Genomic DNA, 24,024 nt, shown 5'->3' with positions numbered 1-24,024 from the left:
GAAAAAAAAAAAAAAAAATTTTCCTGAGACAACTACATGTATTTTCTTCTTCTTTTTTTTTTTTCAAAAAAGGAGACAATATTAATGCTTGTTTTTGAGAGAAGAATCTGGATGATTTACTAATTATTACATGTCAATAAGCTTTTCTTATTAGAATTTATAATTTTATGTATCAAGAGAATTGTTTCATAGTAACCTTTGAGCTACAATTAACTATTTGGTTGTAGGTATCATAGCATCAAATGTATATATAATAAGACCATGAATTAATTGAATGGAAATTGCAAGTTACAAAATGCACAATAAGAGGACAATATATATATGTATGCAATTTCATATTTGTGAATAACTTGTGTATTCCAATTCAACATGGTTTAGTCACAGAGTTTTCTGAATGTAAATAATAACTCTGTTTTCATGACAATTTACATTTAGTTAACAACAAAAGCATTCAAAAGCAACACAAATGAGGACCTTGTTAATTGATTTCTCATACATATCATCTAGAAACAATGTAAGAGTATAAAATTTCGTTCCACACATCAGGAACACCCGGGAGGCACCAATGCGTACAATCCGCGTAGCTACTGGGGTTCGCGAGCTGTTCTTCGGTCAGAGGAATCCATTGTTTCCTGTATATCGACGGATGTCCGTCTTTACGATACTCCGAGAGCTGAGTAATGTTAAGTATTTGCACATTTATTCCCCTGTATCTTAGTCCGTCGATTATAGACTCTGCGGTTCGCATCATACCGTAGTCCGATCCTTGGCCAAAGTAACCTTCTTTGTGGATTGGTTCCGTCTCGCCGTAGCAGTTCGGTTTGCCCCAGTCTTCGCCCCTGCGAGAATTGTTTCAGTGTTTGAGTACAAGGGCCTGATAAGGCAAAAACTGCATATTAAGTTGTTGAAGTATAAAAATTGTAACCAGTAATAGATGTTGCTGAGAATTGAACCGCAAAATACGTAAATTTCGTAACCACCGAAAAGCCAATTTCTCAGCATGTTATAATGGATTAGGTTCATGTGTAGCTTTCGCGAATTGAGTGTTTCTTACCAGACATGAGTAGGTGACAAGCTTACAAAGAAGATCTGGATCTTGTCAGTGCTGATGTGTGATTCGAGCCACCGAGACCACGCCCTCATCGCTAACTTGAAACCGTAATCCATTTCGACGACTTCTAAGTTTGTACTGTTCTCTTCGAATGAACCATGCCTGCAAATGCAATCTTTCTAAGTTCCTTAACATGTAGAAACTGAAGTTTGCGCGAGGAAATTGCGATTCGTATGGATTGCTGGTCCAAAATTGCGGTGAGAATGACAAAAGATTAAACGGCTGTTCAATTTGGCAGGTAACAGAACAACTCTTGAATGGAATTATGTACTTACAAGACCTTCATCTTCATATTGGGCTTTTTCCACCACAGATAAGAGTTGAAAACAAGTATATCTGCATCTGCCCAATGCTTTGCGTGCTTTTCGATTGCGTTTGCTCGCATAATTCTGTCCGACACTCGGTGGATCACGGGATCGTCGCAGTTCGACTCGACCAACAACGGCGACCAATAAAAGTCTATTGTTGCATTGTACTCCTGAAATTGATTTCAACAGTGTACATTTTAACTGATTACATGTTTGCTGTTTTCAGTAACATCTATGTTCTACTTCTTTCAATTCCTCTTTACATAATCCTACGATTGCGTCGAAAGCACACTATCTATGAAACTTTCACTTTAATTAGATTCTTACCTCAACCTTAAAGGACATAAGCGAGCCATGGTAAGTTTGAGTCTTTAGTCCGGGGGGCACAAACGACTCTACCATGCACACCATAGAGACCCATTGATTCCGATTAAGCGAGTCGCCGACGTAAACCATTCTTTTCCCTCTGAGCTTCTCAAGCAACCTTTTTGCATCAAACCTGTTCAATATACGTTCAAATGTAAATAGCAACTCAATAAAACAGTGGCCAACATGAATTTTCTCCTGCATGGGCAAACACATGGATGATTTTCGATGCGACAGATCGACCTCGGGAGATCGCAACCGTGGGGCTGCCACCGCCAGTGCTGGTACCGGAGATCACTCCGCCCGTACTTCTCGCAGGCCACTTCGTCGTGCATGAAGGAGCAACCGAGGCCCGAGTACAGCGGCCGAGTCGAATTGTCGTAAACCCAGCGGCCGGAGGACACGTCGCAGCTGCCGTCGTCGCCCCCTCTCGACCTGTCCAGCTCTACCGTCGGCGGTACCGACGATATCGGCGGTACCTCCGCTTGCGGCGGCAGAACAGCATTGTCTTTGCTCAGAAGGAGAGAGATGGAGCACACAATGAGAGAGAATGCTATGAGGGAGATGAATGCTATGAGGGAGCTGACATAACTCCTCACTCCTAATGGAGCTTGAAGAAAAGTCATCTCCTTCTCAGTGTTTTTGATCTTATGCAGTTGCTGCTGCTGCTGCTGCTGCTGCTCCCATTTGATGAGCTTTTGCTGCAATTTGGAATCTTAATTCTCTTCTGTATTTTTCAAAGATGATGCTGCAGGTGCCAACAGATAATTGGCCCCAGAATGTAACTGCTCAACAGATCTACACAGACCCTTGGACTAATGATGATAAAATAGAAGCCTATGGTCTAACCTGACTAATATTTTAGAGACAGATGGTTGGCATGTGGGGATCTAAGTATATGTAGCTCTCATGACTTTACTACTGATTTGGAAAGGAGATGAAACTTAATTATTAGCTGATTGGTCTACTGAAAGTTTGGCGAGTTTATTTTCTTCCTATTTCCTCCAAAACAGGCGCTACAAGAACGGTTTATATATATATATATATATATATATATTAATTTAACGATATTTAAAAGCGTTTTAATATAATCTAGCGTCACATTTGAAAAAGCGCCGGTAAATAAAGAGTTGCTGCTTGTATACTGATTCTTATGCCAAGCGATAGAATATATTAAAAATTTTAAAAATCCTAATACTTTTAAAAGCATCAAAAAAATTTTAAAAAATTTATTATTTAATAAATTAGTTTGATACAATAAAAAATTTATATGACGATATTTTTTGAAGCGTCAGTATTTACTATATTAAAAGGGTGCTTGAAGATGCTTCCTCCAAGCATCATCTTAAAAATGAGATTTTTTTTTTTTTTTGTAGTTGGAGAGGTCACTTTTGAAGGGATTAACTTAGAAGAGTAAGAATAAAGTATAAACATAATCAATGAGATGCACTAGGATTATTGATCAAAAGTTATTGTTAGAATTTGATTAGATTATGTTAAAAATTTAGATCTGAAATAGGCAAGTTGAGTAGGGTTTAAATTTAAACTAGAGTAAAGTTTTAATTTTACTAGGGTAGATGTACATTGGTAGCCTATGCATTACGTAATGCAAAGGGGGTGGTGACTAATTAATTATGGTGTACGGCTTAGACGCAAATCATGTGGGTTGTACTGGGGGTGGTTCCCATGTCTTACAAGCACATGGTGCGTGAGTGCGTCGGAGGAACAAATTTAACTTATGACAGTCATATTACTGACGTGGTTTCTGTAACTAATCATATTTATCCTCCAGAATTTGTCTATTCTCTCGTGTTTATTAAAAAAAATATTTTTATCATAATTTTATCTCAAAATAAATGATATAATTGATTGGAACATAAATGGTGTGGTGTAGCTACTACATAAAAGGCTTTCTCGCGTAGGAGAGCGTAGATAATTGGTGAATTAATAAATGAGAGGACGGGTGTTTGTGCGGCTTTTATGAATGTGGGTCATTAGTGGTCCTGGTTGATGAGAGCGCGCATAATAAGAGAGAGAAAGTCACGGGGTAAGAAGATGAGGGAAGGACAAAAAAGATTCAGAAAAAGAACTTGAATTGAAACTTTTTTGTGTACAAAAAAAAATTATTTCATCCCTTGGTAAAATTTATTTTGCTTGTATTTTTTTGTTTTGTTTTGTGATTGTAGCAGCTTTTTGTTGAGTAGACGAATTTACAATAAAATCGATTGAAAACTTATGTTGCAGAATTCTAACAACAGGTATAAGAGCGAATATGAATTTACAACTAGAGCTTAGGATTTTCGACCGCCGGAGAGATGACATCAGCATTGCAAGCTTACCGATCTCTAAAAAGGGGTAAATGTCAAAGTACAGAATTACCGTTTCTCAAAAGCGATTGATGCCTAAACTCAGGATTATCGGTCTTTGGGACCAATGATGTCAGAGCATAATTTGATTTTGTTAGACCTATTAGATTAGAAGAATTGTGAATTTTCAACTTCCGATGGAGCTATCAAGATCCGACAGCAGAGATCGAGTCATGTGAGAGGCAATAAAATAAAGAAACTTGTACGTTTTGAACAACAATACAAAGTTCGCACAAGAGCATATGCAATCACTCGAGTTGGAGCGACGAGACGGCGGCATCGGACGGAGGAGATAAACTCAAGGTAAAGCTTGTGTGGTGAACCTGACGCAATGATTGGAAACTAAAATTCAAATTAACCAAGGTAGGCATTATCAAGATTTGGTTAAATTTGTAATTAAATCCTAATTAGATTATGATGAAAATTCAAATTTGTAATAGACAAACCAAATAAAATTTAAAATTTAAATTTAAATTAGACTAGAAATATTAATAATAATAGGATTGGGGTACATTGTAGCCTATGCATTACATAATGCATAGAAGGTGGACTAATATGCACGGCTCAGACAAAGCCATGTGCATTGTACGGCCAAAAGTAAGGTGGTCATGGTTTTTGAGCAATGGCACTGGTACACCCCCAAAGTACGGTGTGCATTTTGTACCCACTTTATTTTAAGACCATTAATATTTTAGTTATCGCATTAATTTTTTATTTATATTACAAATTATTTAAATTTTTATCAATTCTAAAATAGACGGTATAAGATTTACACTCCTTTTAAAATGTACAAGAAGTATTTTCCATAGTTTATATACGCTTAGGTGCGTGTGCATAGGGAAGTATAGCCAATTGATGAATTAGCAAGAGGACCAGCAGATTTTGTGGACATTTTAAGTCATTGATGTACCTTCGAGATAGAAGAGGAGCGAGGGGTAACACAAATTCAGAAAGAAAGCTTAGATTAAAATTATTCTGTATAAAAAAAAAGTAAATTCTTCTTAAATGCTTTCATTGCAAAATTTTAGCAATCAGTATCTGAATGAGTACCGAATTTAAAATAATTGATATGGGAGTGGGTTATGGATTCTCAGCAATTATGTATTCTAGTTCTACACAAACAGAAATGAAGTACTGTAGATACCATCATAAATTTGATTCCTATGTGACATTGTCCTTAACGTACCACTGCTACATGAGAGAACAGTAATTCAAGTACAATTAACGATAATATCATCGTAAAATAATAATCGACTGTAAAGCAATAAGTATCTGAATTTGAAATTTTGAATACCAACTCCTGGACTTTTGGCGAAGGATGGTTGGTTATTCATGCCTCACATTTATGAGCTAATAAAGAACAATGATATTGACAGGGAAATGGTGGAGCAATAAGAGAGCAAGGCCAACTCAGCTGTACCAAACATGGGAGAAAAGACAAGGAGCAGTTAAACCACATCAGCATCAGTGGGGTGTGGCTTTTAATTCAAGCAAAAGAGACTTTTTTTTGCATCTTATTCAATCGAACATAGAAAGAATGTGAGGTCTGAAACTGCCACACAAGAACCCCACAAACACATTTATTAATGAAGTAACAACATTGCATGTAGCATAAAGCAAATACAAATTTCGATTCTAAGCAATTCCTACATTTCAATCCATCGAAGTCGGCGTTTATGATCGACATAATAAATTCCGATTACAACCACAAAATCGTATGAACAACTAAATTGTTAAAAGAACCATTCGGTTTACGTTTTAGAGATGATGTAGGCATACAAGAGTTCGTTCCATACATCTGGGACACCTGGAAGACACCAGTGCGTGCAATCTGCGTAGCTACTCGGATTCGCAAGCTGATCTTCACTGAAAGAATCCCAAAACTCCCTGTAAATTGACGGATGCGCATCTTTACGGTACTCAGAAAGCTGAGTTACATTAAGGATTTGAACATCCACCCCTACACTTTGTAAATTATCAACACTCTTTTCGACCAACCGCATCATTCTGTAATCTGATCCTCTACTTGTATATCCTTCTGCGCAAATCGGTTCTGTCTCATTGTAGCAGTTACGGTTGTTAGGCATTCCCCATTCTTCGCCCCTGATGTACACACGCGATGTTTAAACATAGCAGAATTAGCCCTGCTACAAAACTGAATTGGAATTGGCAATGCATGATACTTATGATGTTAGAGTTTACCACCGAACATGAGTCGGTGATAAGCTGACGAAGTAGAGTTGCGTTTTAGCAGCGTCGACATTTCTCTGAAGCCAAGCAGACCATGTTTTCAGCGCTAACTCGAAGCCTTCTATCATCTTCACTTCCCGATAATTCGCATCTTTCTCCTCAAAAGAGCTATACCTGATAAGTTAAATTCACGTCTTCGTTGAAACAATAGCAAACATGAACTCTAAATGCACATGCGACGTACTAATACTTACGTAAGTTTCATCCTCATCCTAGGTTTTTCCCACCACAGATAAGAGTTGAAAACAAGTATATCCGCATTATTCCAATGCTTTGCATGCCTTTCGATCGAGTTAGGTCGCATGATCCTACTCGATACTCGGTGATTAATCGGATGATCACAATTCGACTCCACAAGCAGTGGTGACCAGTAAAAGTCAATTGACACATTAAATTCCTGAAATTGTTAGAGAAAAAGGCACTTAAACTGCTATCTTATCATCTCCAAAAGAATCCATGTGTCGAACTATATATTGTTGCAAATATGTAGCTTATTATAAGTGCTTCTCTTCTATACCATGTATTTTAAGATCTTACATTTCAAAGTTTTGTTGTCGTGAATTATCGATTCAGGAGCCCTATCAGTGAAACCGACTTTCGCACTTGTAGTAACTAGATTCTATTTATGAGTAAGATATATAGGTAAAGCAATAAAAGTTTTCACTTGTCCAATCCAATGAAAAAAGGAGTAATGCTACCATATTTATAATATCAAAGCATACCTGAGCCCTAAATGATTGTAGTGAACCCTCCCTTTTCAGTAACTTTTGATGAGGAGGTAATGAGGACTCCACCATGCACACCAAAGAGACCCATTGGTTCCTGTTGAGAGAGTCCCCAACAAAAATCAACCTCTTGTTTTTGAGCTTTTCTAGTAACTCCTTAGCTTTGAACCTGCTTGTATTGACATAAAAAAGGGTAACATAAACATCCTTAATAAATAAATATATTTGGAACATACATAAAAAAATTAATGGCAAAAGTGCAGGGCTTCAAATTTCAAAGGTGATTAAACCATCACAAAAACAAGTGACTATTGACTAAAAAGAGTATGCATGGCTTGATCAAATAAAATGTACAAAGGAAAAAACAAACAAAAAATTTACAACAGCATGAGCATATATCAGAAAAAAGAAAAAGAAAAAGAAAAAGAAAAAGAAAACCCTCCCTGTTTGGTTCGGGGTTAAGGGGTGGAACAACCCCTTAACCCCGAAGTTATTCTCAAACACCTAATTTGTGGGGTGGGGTTAGCTCACCCCATCCCACTACTCCAACCAAACAAAACACTATCCTTCTTATTCCAAAAAAAAAAAACTATTTTACTCACTATCCTTCTTATCCCACCTACTCCAACCAAACACTATTTTTCTTAATCCTGGACTAACTCTAACCCCCAACCAAACACAAAAAATACTCTAACCCCACCTTAACCCTGAACTTAACTCTATCCCTGAAATAACTAGTTTTTTCTTAACCCCGAACCAAACGGTAGCTCGAGAGGGCAACAAAGTGGGCCAATAATGGGCCAGATTACAGGCCGGGCCTACTCTTTGACACTTTCCTATGATTATGCCTGCTAAGTTGATTTTATTTTTATTTCGAGTAAAGTTAATCTTAATTAACTATTAGATAAATAGAGAAAAAAAATGAAAATGGAAATGTTTTGAATCCACATGCAAAGTTTATGTGTTGGCAAACTCATTTAACTCCTATTTAACAGCTTCATATTATTATGTACATTAATACATCATAGGATAATTCTAAAGAACCAGTACTAAGTACTAACACCTGTTAATATGCTACAGTACAGTACTTTAGACTATGTACATAAACAAATCAAAATCATCACGTCAAATATAATGGTACATCAATAATGCATTAGGACAACAATTTGTAAACTGGACGAAGAAAAAAATTGTACCATATAATATATATTATTAGGCCTTGTTTGGTTGGGGAACAAGAATGGGGATAAGGGGTTATCCCTCCCTTGTTCTCCAAACACTATATCTAAGGGTGGGAACAAGCTATTCCCACCCTTAGCGGGTTATTCTAGAATAACCCGCTAAGGGTGGGAATAGCTTGTTCCCACCCTTAGATATAGTGTTTGGAGAACAAGGGAGGGATAACCCCTTATCCCCATTCTTGTTCCCCAACCAAACAAGGCCTAATAATATATATTATATGGTACAATTTTTTTCTTCGTCCAGTTTACAAATTGTTGTCCTAATGCATTATTGATGTACCATTATATTTGACGTGATGATTTTGATTTGTTTATGTACATAGTCTAAAGTACTGTACTGTAGCATATTAACAGGTGTTAGTACTTAGTACTGGTTCTTTAGAATTATCCTATNGTTTTTGTGGTCGGCAAGCAAGACCGCGTCGAACATTGTGCCAGCATCTCTGAGCTCGAGCACCTTAAGCTTGTCGGCGAGCTGGAGATCAAGGGTCTTGAAAATGTGACGAGTCCGGTCGATGCCAAGGCTGCAAATTTGATAGAGAAGAACCTGCGGTCTTTGAAGTTGGAATGGAACGTTTTAAGTGCGGAAGAAGGCATGGACAGTACTGTACTACCGGTGGAAGAGATGGAAACCGTGCTAGAAAATCTTCAACCACATATAAAGCTAGAGAATTTGGAAATAGGAGGCTATGGAGGCGGGAAGTTTCCTAGCTGGATGATGAATAGGATTGGCTCGTGCCTCCCAAATCTCGTTGGAATCAGAGTTGAGAATATGCCCGGATGCAGCTCACTCCCGCCGCTGGGGCAACTCCCTTTTCTTAAAGCACTAACTATACGAAATATGCCCGCGGTAACAAATTTGGGCGTAGATAAGTTCCCTGCGCTGATGAGACTTAACTTGTCCTCCATGCCGGTGCTGCGAGAATGGGTGACTGTGTTGACGGTGGATGACGAAGAAGGCAGGCGAGAGCGAGTTCCCATTTTTCCGTGTCTCACTCATTTGTACCTTGAAGAATGCCCTCAATTGAGGCCGGAGCCTTGCCTCCCGCCATCGGTTAAGTCTCTGGACTTCTACAGAACAAGCAAGGAGAATCTATCGTTGATACTCGAACGCGCGATGCCATTTGGAGGTGGTGATGCCGCTGTTTCACCCCAACCGCCACCAGATAAGGGGCTGCGGAGTCTAGGAATACGAGGATGCGAGCAGCTAACTTGTTTGCCCGAGAGCTTGCGGAGTCTCACGTCCCTCCAGCGCCTGGAAATATGGAGTTGCCAAGATCTTGAGAGAATTGAAGATTGGCTCGGGGAGCTCACCGAGCTGCAGTGCTTGTTCATCAATGGGTGCAGCAGTCTCCGTTACTTGCCTGCCCACAAGATGACCACACTTAAGATATTACACATTGTTGGTTGCCCGCTGTTGTTCGATGCAGATGGACAATTTGTCGACACCAGTGTCGATCACATCAAATATGTCTATGTTGATGGAAGGTAATTAATTTGGAACTCTTGACTACTCTTTAATTAGCTGGCTAGCACCTTAATATTCTATTGTAGCCACCGTATAAACCTCTTTCTTTAAATTTTTTTTTTAATCCAGATGGAAAAACTTCGGTTAGGCCCACCCCCACGTGGCTCAGTGCATTTTCATTTGCTATAAAATTTTTCACTTTGCTATTTTACTATTTTTGTCTTTATTTTTTTTGAGAAATAGGTAGCAAGCTACCTGCTTCATTCATTAAGCAACATGAATTTAGCATACAAACTGGAAGCAGCTAGGGCCTCCGAACCGAGGGAACGAGGAAAAAACAAGAGAACAAAAACCAGGTCCGTGCGACCTAGGAAACAAGTGAAAACCAAAATAAACAAAAATGGAAAAACAGAGGGCAAAGCGCAGATCTCGGGAGAGAATCAAAGTGCTCCGTTCCAGGCATCGATCAAAACGGCGACACGTTCGAGAGCCCGGGAAACATTAAGAGGTACGTCGCGGAAGCAAATGCTGTTACGCTCCGTCCAGATAACCCACCAAATTGCCGCCAACTTGGTTAAAATATTTGATCTCGTTACAGCCTCGGGAATGTCCGAGAACTGTGTCCAAAGCTGTCGTACATCCCCCTCATCCGAAACCGCCTCCACTAAATTTTTGTCTTTATTTTAACGTGAGGATCTACTACCAAAAAATATTAAAGTACTAAAATTTATAAATTATAGGATAGTAAAGTAATATATTTTATAAATCATAAAGTGCTATTTGAAAAAATATATATAAATATAGGCGGTCATCTTTTATTTTATAAAATATATCACTTTACTGTTCCATAGTTTATAAATTTTAGCACTTTAGTTTTTACTTGACGGTAAGTTCTTACGATGATATAGAAAAAAAAAAAAACCTGCAGGATTTTGAAGTAAAACTATTTAAAACATTGGGAGGTAAAGTGAAACCGTATTAAACTACATAGAGACCAAATTGAAGTTTTTCCTCTCCAGATAAACCTNAGTTAAAATTTAAAATTTAAAAATAAAAATAAAAAATTTAAAAATTTAAATTCAAATATAATGAGAAATAATATTATTTTTCTATCTATAACTACTCACTATCCTTCTTATTTCATCTTACCTAACCAAACGCTAATTTTTTTTATTCCTATGATTAACCAATTTTTATTCAAACACAAAATTGATTTAATCCCCGCTTATACCTCAATTTATACCTTTCTCTGGAATACGTACTTTTTGCTTATTCCCGAGCCAAACGATACCAATATAAACTATTAAAAACAAGTCGTACCGCGGAAGGTCACATCCATAAGGTTGCCACCTCCAATGCTGGTACTTCACATCAATCCTCCCGAACTTATCGCAAGCCACCTCATCGCTCGTAAAAGAGCAATTTAGACCCGAATACAAGGGATGGTTCGAATCGTCGTAGACCCACCGACCCGAGAACACGTCGCAAGCTTCCAAACTTGGTTTCTCTTTTCGCGACGTTTTATCGAACCTTACTATCGAATAGTATTCATTAGATTTAGTGGAGCAGAGGGAGAGAACGAAGATGATAAAAATGAAAGCGGCGCCGAGAAAGAGAACAATAAAGGGGTGTAGGGTTCGTTTTCGCCCTTTTGATACCATCTTTGGTATTGCACTCCAAACTAATATACCGATTCTGATATTAGTAGTCGGATTTGATCATTATTTACTGACTAAATTTGACTGAATTTAATGAGTTGAGTGTGATCCTAATAAATGTGAAGCTGTTAATATCCTTATTGGTTCTTTTTATATATACCTAAATGCAAAGATGTGAAATTGCACAAAGTTCAGCGCAAAATTGGTATTTGTATGTGCGTGCTAATTTATAAAAGAATGGCGAAGATAAGTAAGGTTTTAAAGGGCACTGGTATGTTTCCTAGTATGTACAAACGGAATTAATCAATATATGCTAACAAAACTGGAATTGATTGATTTAGGGCACTGTTTTTTTCTAAGAGGGAAAAAATAATAATTTAGGCCGTGTTTGTTTCTGCAGGGTTAAATTTTTTTATTCCTAGAATATTGAGATATTCTAGGATAGAGAGGAATGAAAGTAATTTTTTGTTTGGCAAAATTTTTACTTGTTCTCTGTAATAAACAAAATGATGTTTGGTAACTTTCTTGAAAGAAGAGAAAAATAATTAGTAAAGTTGATTGAAATATTTTAAAATGCCAAGTTTGCCCTTATATATACAGTGAATTTTTTTCTTTGTATAATACATATACAATACTTGATAAATTTGAATATAATTTTTTCAAATATAATTACAATACAAAAATTATAATTAAGAAATAATAATTTTTTTCTGCAGAGCAGTGCAATATGCAGTAAGTAAGATAATTTTAAATGAATTTATACAATTAGAAATCTATAATAACCAATAATATATGCAATGGTAACTAATTTATTTAGCTGCCAATAAATTTACATAGTTAAACAAAAATCCTAATATAAATTTATATAGTTAAACAAAAATCCTAATATAAATCTTAATACATTGGACAAACCAAATCTATATATACTTGGCATTGGAAAAAGAGAAGAGATGAGAGCTTTAATAAGTGGGTAAAGTGGTGCGGTTTTGAAGGCAACCCAAAAAGAAAGCCATGCTGCCCCTCGGGTTCCAGGAATAAATCTTATTCCATGATTGGAAAAGAATTAAATTAACTGGTTATTTCAGTGAAAATTGGAATAACCCACTTTGACCGGTATAAATTATTCTGGTATTTTTTTTTTCGTTTGGCAGAATAACGAGAATAAATTTGATTATTCTGTAGTTATTCCGTTACCAAACGGAGCCTTAGAGAATTAATTTGAGCAAATTACCATTTTTGTCCTTACAAGCACATTATTATGATACTAATGTGCCTCACAACTCAAAAATGTTGAATACTTTGAATCAGGTTGAGCAATTTAAATATTACCTTTATATCCTTCCTATTTATTAATTTTTGTTTCATTTTGAGAAATTGCACTTTATATACTCCTTTTGCTTTTTCTATTTTTTGATGGGCTGTCCAAAGCTACTTGTTTTGTTTATTTTTTTAAAAAAATAAGCTCACTTTTTTTTTAAGAAACAAACTCATGATCAGCAAAAAATATGAAGTGACCAAACTTAAAAATTATAATTTTGAGTACCAACTAAGAAACCCTTAATCAATTAGGCTGATTTTTCACAATTGTTTTTTTAATCACATGTTTCTCTTTTTAACCAAAAGTCGATCTGTTTTTCTTTTTTTAATTTTTTTTTTTCCTTCGATAAGAAAAGTACTCTTCCATTTCATCTATTTTAATGATTATTTAATTTTCACAAAGTGCTCATAAACTAGCTAGATGGGACAACATGGTCATTTTACTGAAACTCTAACACATTAATGTGGGCAATTTAGTGTTAGAGTTTCTTGAAAAATCGTGGTTCAACCAGATCTAAAATTCTATTGAATTCAGTAATTTTTATAATCGGCACGAAAAATTTTTAAATGATTATAATTTTTCTCTCAAGTGTTCCATTTCAGTAGACAATCTCAATTTAGAAAACACTTTTTGGGATCTACGCGTCGAACGGCAAAACTGTTAACGACAAAGTCGTTTGAGCTGAGTTTGGACCCAAATTCAACTATTTAGGCTTTCCATTCTGCATTTTTAAGTTATTTTTAAAAAGTTTAGTTCTTTTCCTATTTTAAGATTTGGGTATAACCCTTACATATATACACGTGCCATTTAGTTAATATAATTAATTTTAGAGTTAATTAATAATATATTTTTTTGTTAAAGAATTTTTTTTTTCGTATATTTTTTTTTTTTGTTTTTGTGCTTATTTTCTCTCAACGTGGCTTAGGCCAGTGTCGGATAGAAAGTTTTATTATTATTATTATTTTTTACTTTTAATCTGTAGGGTCTACACAACCAATTTTCTATATAAATTAGAATTAGAATCTGAAACCTGTTAAGCGATACGCTAAAAATGTTTACAAGCAGCAACAAAGAACATTCACCAAATATAATTGAATTGAATGAATACATTAAATTGGATCATTCTTATTATAACTGCACTCGACGTATTAATTACACACCCAAAATAAAATTAAAAGAAGAGAGTAAAATCCATTAACTTTTACTATAAAACGATCATTTTAAACTGTTCAAAAGTGAACCAAAATAAGTGAATGATTTAACAAAATGGGACAACGTGGTCATTTTACAATTTTTAATAGTTAGCAGCTAAAGTGCAATATATGTAAAAGTTCAAGATCTAAAATAAGTGAAAAAGTACAGAATCCAAGTTGTATTATCGGGATAGTAAGTTTAGTATTCTCCATACATTTTACCCTCATATATTCAACAAAACCTCAGGAAAAAAAAAAAAAAAAAAAAAAAACACGTTGCAAATTAGTTATAAGCTCATTACCATAAAATTCATTTTAAGCCCATTTTGCAAGGAGTGACATCAACCCTGCTCCTAGTAGTAAGGAGACATTTATAGCTAGCTGCAGCTTCGCTTTGCCCTGCACCTTAGGGTTCATAAAATCTTCGGCGAGGAGATCGACGAGCGCCATGTAGACCAGAATACCCGCGGCCACGGAATTGAGGACGCCTTCGACGATGAGAGCTTTCGGGCTGTTCTCGTTGTAAACCGACGATATGCCGATGCCGATGAGGATCCCGACGGGCGTGGTGAGGGAGAAGAAGAGCACCATTGTGACAATCGATCTTAGCTTGAACTTCGCCTGCAATGAGATAGATGTTTAGTTCGTTGTAAATGCATGACTAAGGTTTTAAAGATAAACGATATCAGAGCAGAAGATTTTGAAATTAAATCCCTCCTCGCTCTAGGGAGGACGAGTGTTAAATGTAAATATTTTTGGGCACCAATGCATGGTTTAGATCAATAAAAAAAAAAGAGAGTAAAAATGTTGGTTTAAATAAACCAGCATCTTGCTCTAAAACAAAAGGCCAGATTGGATTGAGTCACGTTCAAAATGACGTGAGATTGAATTGGGCCGAGCCATGTTCGAAGTGACGTGCGGCTGATTTGGCCGAGTCACAATCAAGACCCGTGGGTGCTGCATCTGTACGCTTTAAATGAATTGGTTGCATACTTTTCTAATAGCTCGAATTTTTGGGATTAATAGTTAGCGCCAGCGATCCATCAAAAAGTGTCAATACGCAATTATGTTTGAAGCATAAATTAAATTATGTATTTCTCAAGACCACACATGCATCAAACTTATTTAAACCAACTATTAAATTGGAAAATGACATTAGATTCCATCTTTTAAATTGAAGTTTAAAACTAGGGACTACAATCTAATATTCAATCAGTGGGGACGAATAACAACCCCATCACACTATATTCCTTTGGAGGATAGCAAAAATATTTTATGATATAACTAAACTTTATATCTGATTGATGCATTAAATAAATGTAGTTAATTAATCCATCATGAACATTAATTCTAGTTCCTTTCTTAAAGTTAACTCTAATAAATTATCGATCAAACAAGCAATATTCTCTTTCCTTAGGAATTTGGCAACACCTACTTATATTACTTTGACACCATGGAAATTTAGTATATAATAGCTATTTATAAATATAGATGCTTGTATTATAAATAGCTTGTTGTAATATGCTACTAGGGTTATGTTCTCACTACAAAAAAGGTTAGCATAATAAGCCGCGGAGCAGAAAAGAAATGCTGCAATCATTTATTCTAAAAGCTTAAATTATTATAAGATAATATTTTATTTACTAATTACATTCAGCACTCGAGGGTGGATGTTGCTTTTATATATATATATATATATATTTCGATAAAATTAAGCATATTTTGTGGTGATTTTTTTTAAGAAAAACACCATTAAATGAACCTACAAATGTTGTTTTTGAAACTATAAATTAAATTTACCTGAACAATGCATCCGCCAAGTCCCATTCCTTCGAAAAATTGATGGAAACTCAACGCAGCTACAAGAGGCCTGATTGTGGATGGGCTCTCGGATGCGCCCAAAGAGATCCCAATGATCACGGAGTGAACAACAATGCCCAATTCCAACACCTACAAGAACAGATCAAACATGCTTAAAATCGAAATTAAAGTCCCAAGTTCATAAATAAATAAATAAAACCCTAGATAGGAAGGATATCTTTGGAACTTATCTAAATAATGCTTTTGTGCTTTCGTGAATTGGGTTGAAATACTATTAATAGTATTTGGACTGTTTTGTTACCTGAGTTTTAACCATCGGGTAAAAAATTATAGGGTTAACATGATAGTGATCCCCTAGAGTTAGTAGTGGTGCCCCTAGGATTGAGTGGGTAAGTTGGTTGAAAAGTATGATCTAATAGGTGAAATTGATCAAAGTATAAATCTAGCGGCTAAAAAATCAAAAAGAGCCTAAACACTAATAATAGCATTTCAACTCAACTCATGCTTTTGTTACATAACCTTTCAAATTGTTTTTTTTTTTTTTGAGGGAAACGTAGCTTGCCACCCACTTCATTCATTGAAAGGATGAATTATGTGAAACAAGCAGAGACAGCGAGAGCCTCAAAGGGGCATTAAAAAAAAAAAGAAGAGAAAAACACATTAGCGATTATAGGAGCGGTGATTTGCAGAAAGGGATTGTTCCCACATAGTTAATCTCATAGACCACAGACAGGTAGTCAGGCAGGGTCTTTCTAAAGATTACTCTGTTCCTGACCTACTAGGTGATCCACCAGCATCTGCTAGCCCAGCAAGCCTATGGCAGGAAGGTCGATTTCCTTTCCACTCCATCCACCTACCTCAGACAAAACAAACATCGTCCCCCAACTTCTCAGGTTGGATGCCTTCTAAAGCCGTCACCATCAAAAGCCTAGTAAAAACACAACGAGTGAAAAGATGGTTCTCAGTTTCCTCCTCCACCCCACATAACACGCATGCTGTTTTTCCAATCCATCCTCTCTTAAGAAGATTATCTGTTGTAAGGTATCTTTTCTTAAGTACCAGCCAACAAAACACTTTGACTTTGAGGGATATACATAGTTGCTAGATCTTGTTCACTCGGTCGTCCCTCGTGCCCCCGTCACTCAGAATCTTATAGGTCGACTTCATCGTGAACTTCCCCTCTGGGCTCCACCGCCAAATAACATTGTCAGGTCTCTGCTTAGGTCTGAATACGGATAGGCTCTCTACAAGGGCAGAAAAACTAGGGCACAGGCCATACCCAGACACATTGTTGTCACCTAGACATTAATAGATTTTCAAGTTTTTGCCAGTGGACAATGCGTACACTTGAGGGAAATGACACCCACAAAGCAGAATCCCCACACCAACGATCTGACCAAAAATCGACATTACACCCATTTCCCACCTTATAGGTTATTCCCAAATTAAAGATCTCGTTCTGGCATAAAACTCCCCTCCACCAAAAGGAGAAGGGTTTAAATGATCTACCCTCCTTCAAAGGTCTTCAATCTTCTACGATAAAACAAGGCATGGATAAGTTTGTTCCATAATAGTTGTGGCACCGTGTGAAATTTTCACCACCATTTGGTCAGAAGAGCGTAATTCATCAAGGCTAAGTCTAAGATGTCGAGCCATCATTCTTTCTTACTCCTACACACCTTCTTTCACGCTATTAGGCATCCCTTGCCTGGGCGGTTGCTTCCTCAATTCCAAAAAAAATCTCTACATAAAGCCTCAATAAGCGCGAGCATCCATTTGGGAGCGCCTTGAATAATGACAAAAAGTACAGTGGTAGGTTAGTAAGCACCGCATTCGTCAGAATTAGTCTACCCTCTCATGAGAGGAGTTTTGCTTGACATCCGTCAATTTTTATTTGTACTTTGAGAATAATTTCATTCCAATCTTCCTTTGAAGGGGGTCTGACAGAGAGAGGCAATCCTAGGTATTTGGTAGGTAGAGTGCCTACCCGACACTCAAGGATATTTGCAAGTCTAGCCGCTTTTCCTTCTACCAATCCAGTGTAAAAGAGATCCGACTTATCCCTATTGACCGTCAATCCGAATGCCCATTCAAATAGAAGCCACAAGAATTTGAGGTTTCTTATGAATCTTCTCTCAGTCTCACAGAAGAAAAAAGTATCATCCACAAATTAAGTAAGGATAATCTTAGTCGAGTCGGTGAGTCCAAGTATTTTAATAAGGTTATTAGAAATTGTCTCATTCGTTATCCGGGTCAGGCATTTTGCCACCAAGAGAAAGAGGAAAGGGGAGAGCGGATCCCCCTACGTCACCCCCCTCTTCATCTTTCAAATTGTTACATTCGAACCATTTTGATGGCTCTTTTTTGGTAGAATTTAGGAAAGTCCTTTACTTTAATAGAAATATATATGTAATATGAATTATGTAATATAGTCTAATTAATTCTATTAAACAGACTATTTATTCAAATGTTTAAAATTAAAAAATCATCAAACAGCTTAAATTAAATGAATAAAAAATAAAACTTGTAAAGTTATATTGTTCAGATAAGTTTTGTACATTTTTACCAGCGAGATGACGCGGTAGCGGATGAGTTGCTCCGACGCATCCCCGCTCGCCGCCAGCACAGCGGCGCCGTGGGAGTGGCCGTGGGATGCGTGGGTGTGGACATGGACGTGGTCGTCGTGCCGCTGCGCCTCCGCATCCTGCGGTGGCGGCGGCGGCTTCGCCTCGTCGCTCACCGCCCCCGCTGCCCGCGCCCCGGCCTGCTGCTTGTAATGCATCCGGTTGAAGTATCCGGTGGCGAGCGTGTCGACGACGAGGGTGGCGATGGCGGCCACCATCGCACCGAACCCGGCGAACGGGAAGTCCTGCCAGGGGCTGTCCGGGAGGCATGACGACGTCAGCTTGTCGAAGGCGTCCGGCAGGATGTGGATGAAGCCGGTGGCGAGGATCACCCCCGCCGCGAAAGCCTTCACCACGAAGAACACGTCGGTCTCCGGACGGAGCAGAGGGACCCTGCCGTGCATAAAATATTAAAACACCGTTCTCTACACTACTGTTCTCGGACCATTTCAAATTTAAAGCAATGCTACATCTACAACTCAAAATGAGAATACTAATCCTACGTTATTTTTCTCTACTAGTTGTATAAATTCTAAGTATTCTTAGATGAGGATCGTAGAAATTACAATTCTTAAGTATTCTCACACAACACCCTTCATTTTTTTTTTTTTAATTTGGATTAAAGGTTCTTTATGATCATTTGTCACTGTGGTGAGAGCTTGTTAAGTGATTTGTTATCCTCTTATTATTTGTTATTATTCAGCTGTACAGTATTAAGTTAAATAAAATTAGCCTTTGTGCTTTCTCACTCAAAAAAAAAAAAAATCTATCTTTTTATTTTGGCTATTTCAATTAGATAGGTTAAAAGTTTAGTTTAATTTAATTATTCTATTACTTGTCAGCAGTTACTTATTTTTAATTTTATTTACCGTAAAAATAAGTTAAAATTATTTATTAAATTACCATCACACATTACTAAAAAAAAATTACGAGTTAAAATGTCCCAAATAGAAAAAAAAATTAAAATTAAGAGGGGACATTTCATAATGTTACTATGGTCTATAAATTTTTGGTATTTTTCAATGGACTAAGCTGTTAAGAAAAGCATTCAGTACATGTTTAGTTTGAAATATTTAAAATTTGAAATGAAAATTAAAATATATATTTTTAAATTTTAATGTTGAGTTTGAGAGATTAGCATTCCGATTTTTATTACGGGAGGGTTCAAATATCTCAAAAGTGGCTCCCACCTCTACAACTATGATTCGGAAGTGCCTGAGGAAAAAAAAAAAAAAATCAATAATAGCTATTTGAATTCAAATATAAATTTTTAAATAAAAATTCATTAGAATAAATCATACTTTTAAATTTAAATTTGAATATAAATATAAATTTTAATTTAATAGTTCTAAGTATAAATTTTGACTTTGATCTTTAACTTAAATTGTTTGATTAAAATTTGAATAATAAATTTAAATTTAATAAAAAAATTTACGTGAATATGAATTCGATTCCGATTCTTCTTGCGAACCAAACAGATTATTATTCTCATCATTCCATTTCGTTTTTATGCTATTCTTATTCGTATTCCGATTTGCATTCCTACTTCGGACCAAACGCGCTTTTAGAGTAATCGATTGTTTTGCAGAATCTGACCTGCGGCCAAGCATCGGAAGGAGGCAGCCGATAGAGCCGCAGACGAGGATAGAGAAGAAGGCGGCGATCTTGAGGCCTGGGCACGGGACTTGTCCCCGTCCCGCCCTCATCGGCGGCGCAGTCCACAGCCCGCGTGGACGGCGACGGGGAACGAGGGTTAGGCGAGGAACGAGGAAATGTTGAGAGGACGATTCCCTTATTGGGGGTGGGGGGGGGGTGTGTGTATGGAGATTGGAGGGGGGGGGGGGGGGGGGTTGTTTTGTAGTGGCATTGATTAGAGAGGGTGGGGTGACCTTAATAAGTGTCACTTAAGGCGTGCAAATTGTGATTTTTTTTTTTTCCTGTTTTTGGATTCTTACACATTATTGCCTGCAGCTGCAGCAGCAGAGCAAAGTCTCTGCAATCATAGATGCAGAAATTTTCTGCTTACAGAAATAAGTGGCGTCGATCCGATGATTGTTTGAAAAGACACAGATGCATCAAGTACTCGATGTTACAGACCTGTCTAGTCTAATTGTGTAGAATGTTATTACCTTAAATTTCATGTATCGTATATTTCTCATCTTTCATAATACAGTTCAAAATTACATCTGAATTGAATCAATTTGATGTGCTATAGCCATATTTCATGATAATGGAGTCTAATCCAGCTTACCACTACGTAATGACGTGAAGATTTAACGAAAAAGTGAAGTCCACGGCTGATTTTGAGTGAAGATTAATGAACGATTTGATATGCAGAATAAATCGCTCGATCAATAAAAGCACAGAAAACTTATCTCAATCAAACTAGTATAATTTATGTGCAATGCATTTTTTTCGTAATCTCAAACAAAACTTTTAAAACGCATACGCAGGCACGCGCGAACATGTGATATTCACACGCCACTTTTATTAATAAATCACTTGGAGGTATAAAAAGGGCGGTGTGCTTGGTGTGATCATGACAAGTAATAAGGCGAGGTCAAAGGACAAGTTTTTTTTTTTTTTTTCTAAAAAGTCAGAATAGAAAATTAAAAAAAAAAGAAAAGAAAAAGAGAGGGTGTCGAAAGAATGTCGACATTTTCCGTAGTTATAAAAAATCGTCATAAACTATATATAGAGTTGACTCGGAAAATTAATTAGGGGGAGGCTTCAAATAAGCGCCGTACTGTTGTTATTATATTAATTAACTAATTAATTAATGATTAATAATATAAAGGGTTGGGATTAACTAAGGAGTGTGTATATAGCTTTAACCACATCGACAGTTACTCCTACCACCACTACCTGATGATTAGGAAGGCTTCGTGTTTCCTTCGCTGAGAAAGTATGATAGTAAAATATTCTGTCTATTTTCGTATGTAATATTTATGCAGTTTTATCGGAGAATGCAGAAATATATTTCTATATGCTTTTACCTTTGCTCCATTTTACCTAAGAGTGTCCGATGTATCTCACAACCAAACTAAGCCGAAGTCTATAGTGTGACACTTGCACCACATCATCAGTAACAAACCAATCATATCTCTCTTATTGAGAGAAAAATATAATAAAAAATATTTTTTTGTTAACCATGATGGGACGGATGAATCCAAGAAGGATAATCCTATTGGTTGGGTACGCCATATCAGCAATATAACGGGTGCATTCTAGACTTTTTCAATGCTCCCAATTTTTCTACCGTGAGATTTACCATTTTGATTACTTTTATCCCTTGCATCAATATTATTCCACCAACCACCACTAAATTTTAACGAGAGATCATTTTAATCACACGATTCTTCGCCCAAGAACTATAAATCTAAAAGTAAAAATATTCAAATACACCGACCGTTTTTAGCGCGAGTGGCAAAAGATTTGGTAGTTGATACCCAGGTCTCAAATTCGAAGCCTAATTGCTTTATATTTAGTGTTAAGTTTATTTCTAAAAGAAATAAACGAATGTTGTGGATAGTAATTGCTACATTTCTTTCAAAAAAAGAAAATATCCAAATACTTTTAAAAATATTTTAGCTTAATTCAGGACAAATATTATTTTGGATAAATTGCACTTTTGTTTCTCAGAGAAGCGTGACATTCCGATTCTTATATTTTACTTTGTTATAATTTATGGCTCGAACTTTGTAAATTATTATAATTAAATCTCACAAACTAATTTAGTCACTAAATTAGTTGGCAAGTTGTTGATATTAAAACAGTGTAGTATTTTAATTATTGTCGTATCATCAATCACAACTAAATTGGATCGTGAAACTTAATTATAATAATTTAAAAAATTTGAACTAAAAATTATAATAAATTAAAATTTAAGAACCAAAATATCATACATTATGTGGTTTGAGAACCAAAGGTGTAATTTGCCTTTTTTTTTTTTTTAAAAAAAAAGGGTGTTTTCTAGAGTAGAGATTGAAGGATCCGTTTGAAACGAGCCGAGCTTGAGCGAGCTGAGACACACTTGGTTTGGTTCGAAAGTAATAAAGGGTAAGCTCAAGCTCAATTCGAGCCGAAATGCTCGGGTCTGCTAAGTTTTTCCTCAACTCTTTTTTGATTCTGCAAAATTAGACCGCCGATACTACGTATTTATAAGTCATAATAGTATAAGTAGATAAATATTATCTTTGATTTCGTCACTGATAAGTAGTTTCAAACAACTCATAGAGGAGTTGACAATGAAAAAGTTGAAAAATGGATTACATAAATTATTTGTATCAGGTCCAAGATCTAAATACATCCACCTTGGCTTATTGATTTGACCCTACAATCCATGGACAACATTATGTGTAATCTCGAGAGAGAAAATGTTGCCATGTTTGAACAAATTTTAGGAAATAATTAATCTATAGATAGAAAATAATATACTCAGAATCATAAGGCTTTGATAATGTAAACAAACATATTTGCTATTTAGTTTAATTATAGCTTGATCATTAAAATACTGATCGCATGTCAAGAGGGAAATTGATAGTAATAAGCATAATTGCTATTTAAAGTTCTTTAATTTTAATTAAGATAGCACAAGAACAACCATCTAAAAGAATTATTCAATGCTAACTAAGATCGCATTACAAGCAAATCAAATATTATTAGATAATCAGAAAATCTATTATTATTTTGTTTTCTTTTGCTAGGCAATATGCTAAAATTACTAAAACACTTCTTTTGACACTATCTTTCTAAACGCGCTAATGCTGTATCAATAGTAATTTGATTCAAAATCTCAGATATCTGATTATGTTGAAATAACCTGTAATGTTATATAACTCGAACCAAATGCGCCATAAGTTAAATATTTAATTGGTTTGTAGTTTAACTTATATGGCATTAGTGTTGTCTTTTTTAGCCCAACATAGGCCTACATCAGTGGAAATTGCTTTCCCGGATGGAAATGCACTTCATTCGGCCCATAAGTGAACTGGTTTGGGCCTCCAAAAACTGCTATGGAAAGGACTCAATTTATTCACCTATTAAACTAATATGCAAAAAAAAAAAAAAAATTTGAAAATTTCATATAAACATGTCTACGTGGGTTGCAACTACTCGACCCGCTAGCAATAATAACTCGTTGGATCCAAGTTACCGGCTGAAAATACTTAAAACCAATTATTATTATTAGCGTGTAGGCCTCATATATTTTAAATAAAATTATTTGTCCATCTGATATGAGATTATTGGGCGTTACATAGGCATTGATCAATTTCACCTTTTTTTATTTTTTGTTGCAAATAAAGTTTTGTGCTTCTTTATGCACATCTTGTAAAGTGTAAACTTTGAAAAGGTTATATATTTCGCTACAATGTGCATTATGCGAAAAAATTAAAGTAATGACAGTGTTGGTATTTCGAAATTATTTTGATACAAGTTAAATTGCGTGTAAAAATGTAACATACATACATATATATATATATATATATATATATATATATATGTATATATATATGTATATATGTATATATATATATATATATATATATATATATGTATATATATATGTATATAT

At 35.9% G+C, this 24,024-nt stretch overlaps 4 protein-coding genes across 5 annotated transcripts; 1 reads left to right on the top strand and 3 right to left on the bottom strand.

Moving 5' to 3' along the window:
- Positions 317 to 2,760, bottom strand: LOC109719817 (protein trichome birefringence-like 34). Its single transcript, XM_020246636.1, has 5 exons — positions 2,029 to 2,760; positions 1,747 to 1,918; positions 1,387 to 1,589; positions 1,055 to 1,213; positions 317 to 839 (listed from the first exon to the last, which is right to left on the bottom strand). The coding sequence occupies exons 1-5, from the start codon at positions 2,409 to 2,411 to the stop codon at positions 500 to 502; spliced, it is 1,257 nt and encodes a 418-aa protein (XP_020102225.1). The 5' UTR covers positions 2,412 to 2,760; the 3' UTR covers positions 317 to 499.
- On the bottom strand, positions 5,779 to 7,564 carry LOC109719771 (protein trichome birefringence-like 34). 2 transcript variants are annotated; one of them, XM_020246580.1, is made up of 4 exons: positions 7,124 to 7,564; positions 6,596 to 6,798; positions 6,354 to 6,515; positions 5,779 to 6,254 (listed from the first exon to the last, which is right to left on the bottom strand). In XM_020246580.1, the coding sequence occupies exons 1-4, from the start codon at positions 7,358 to 7,360 to the stop codon at positions 5,903 to 5,905; spliced, it is 954 nt and encodes a 317-aa protein (XP_020102169.1). In that variant the 5' UTR covers positions 7,361 to 7,564; the 3' UTR covers positions 5,779 to 5,902. The 2 variants fall into 2 exon arrangements, with proteins under 2 accessions (XP_020102169.1, XP_020102170.1); XM_020246581.1 differs by having other exon boundaries at positions 6,357 to 6,515; positions 7,124 to 7,563.
- Positions 8,367 to 10,504, top strand: LOC109719679 (disease resistance protein RGA2-like). The gene is made up of 3 exons (XM_020246460.1): positions 8,367 to 8,393; positions 8,750 to 9,855; positions 10,079 to 10,504. The coding sequence occupies exons 1-3, from the start codon at positions 8,367 to 8,369 to the stop codon at positions 10,080 to 10,082; spliced, it is 1,137 nt and encodes a 378-aa protein (XP_020102049.1). The 3' UTR covers positions 10,083 to 10,504.
- LOC109719678 (zinc transporter 8-like) lies at positions 14,295 to 20,155 on the bottom strand. Its single transcript, XM_020246459.1, has 4 exons — positions 20,046 to 20,155; positions 18,392 to 18,842; positions 15,805 to 15,954; positions 14,295 to 14,625 (listed from the first exon to the last, which is right to left on the bottom strand). The coding sequence occupies exons 1-4, from the start codon at positions 20,153 to 20,155 to the stop codon at positions 14,320 to 14,322; spliced, it is 1,017 nt and encodes a 338-aa protein (XP_020102048.1). The 3' UTR covers positions 14,295 to 14,319.

Source organism: Ananas comosus, linkage group 13 (genome assembly GCF_001540865.1).
Source record: "Ananas comosus cultivar F153 linkage group 13, ASM154086v1, whole genome shotgun sequence".
In the NCBI taxonomy this organism is placed as follows: Eukaryota; Viridiplantae; Streptophyta; class Magnoliopsida; order Poales; family Bromeliaceae; genus Ananas; species Ananas comosus.
Note: the sequence above shows the minus strand (reverse complement) of the source record. Positions and strands in the feature narration are given on the sequence as shown.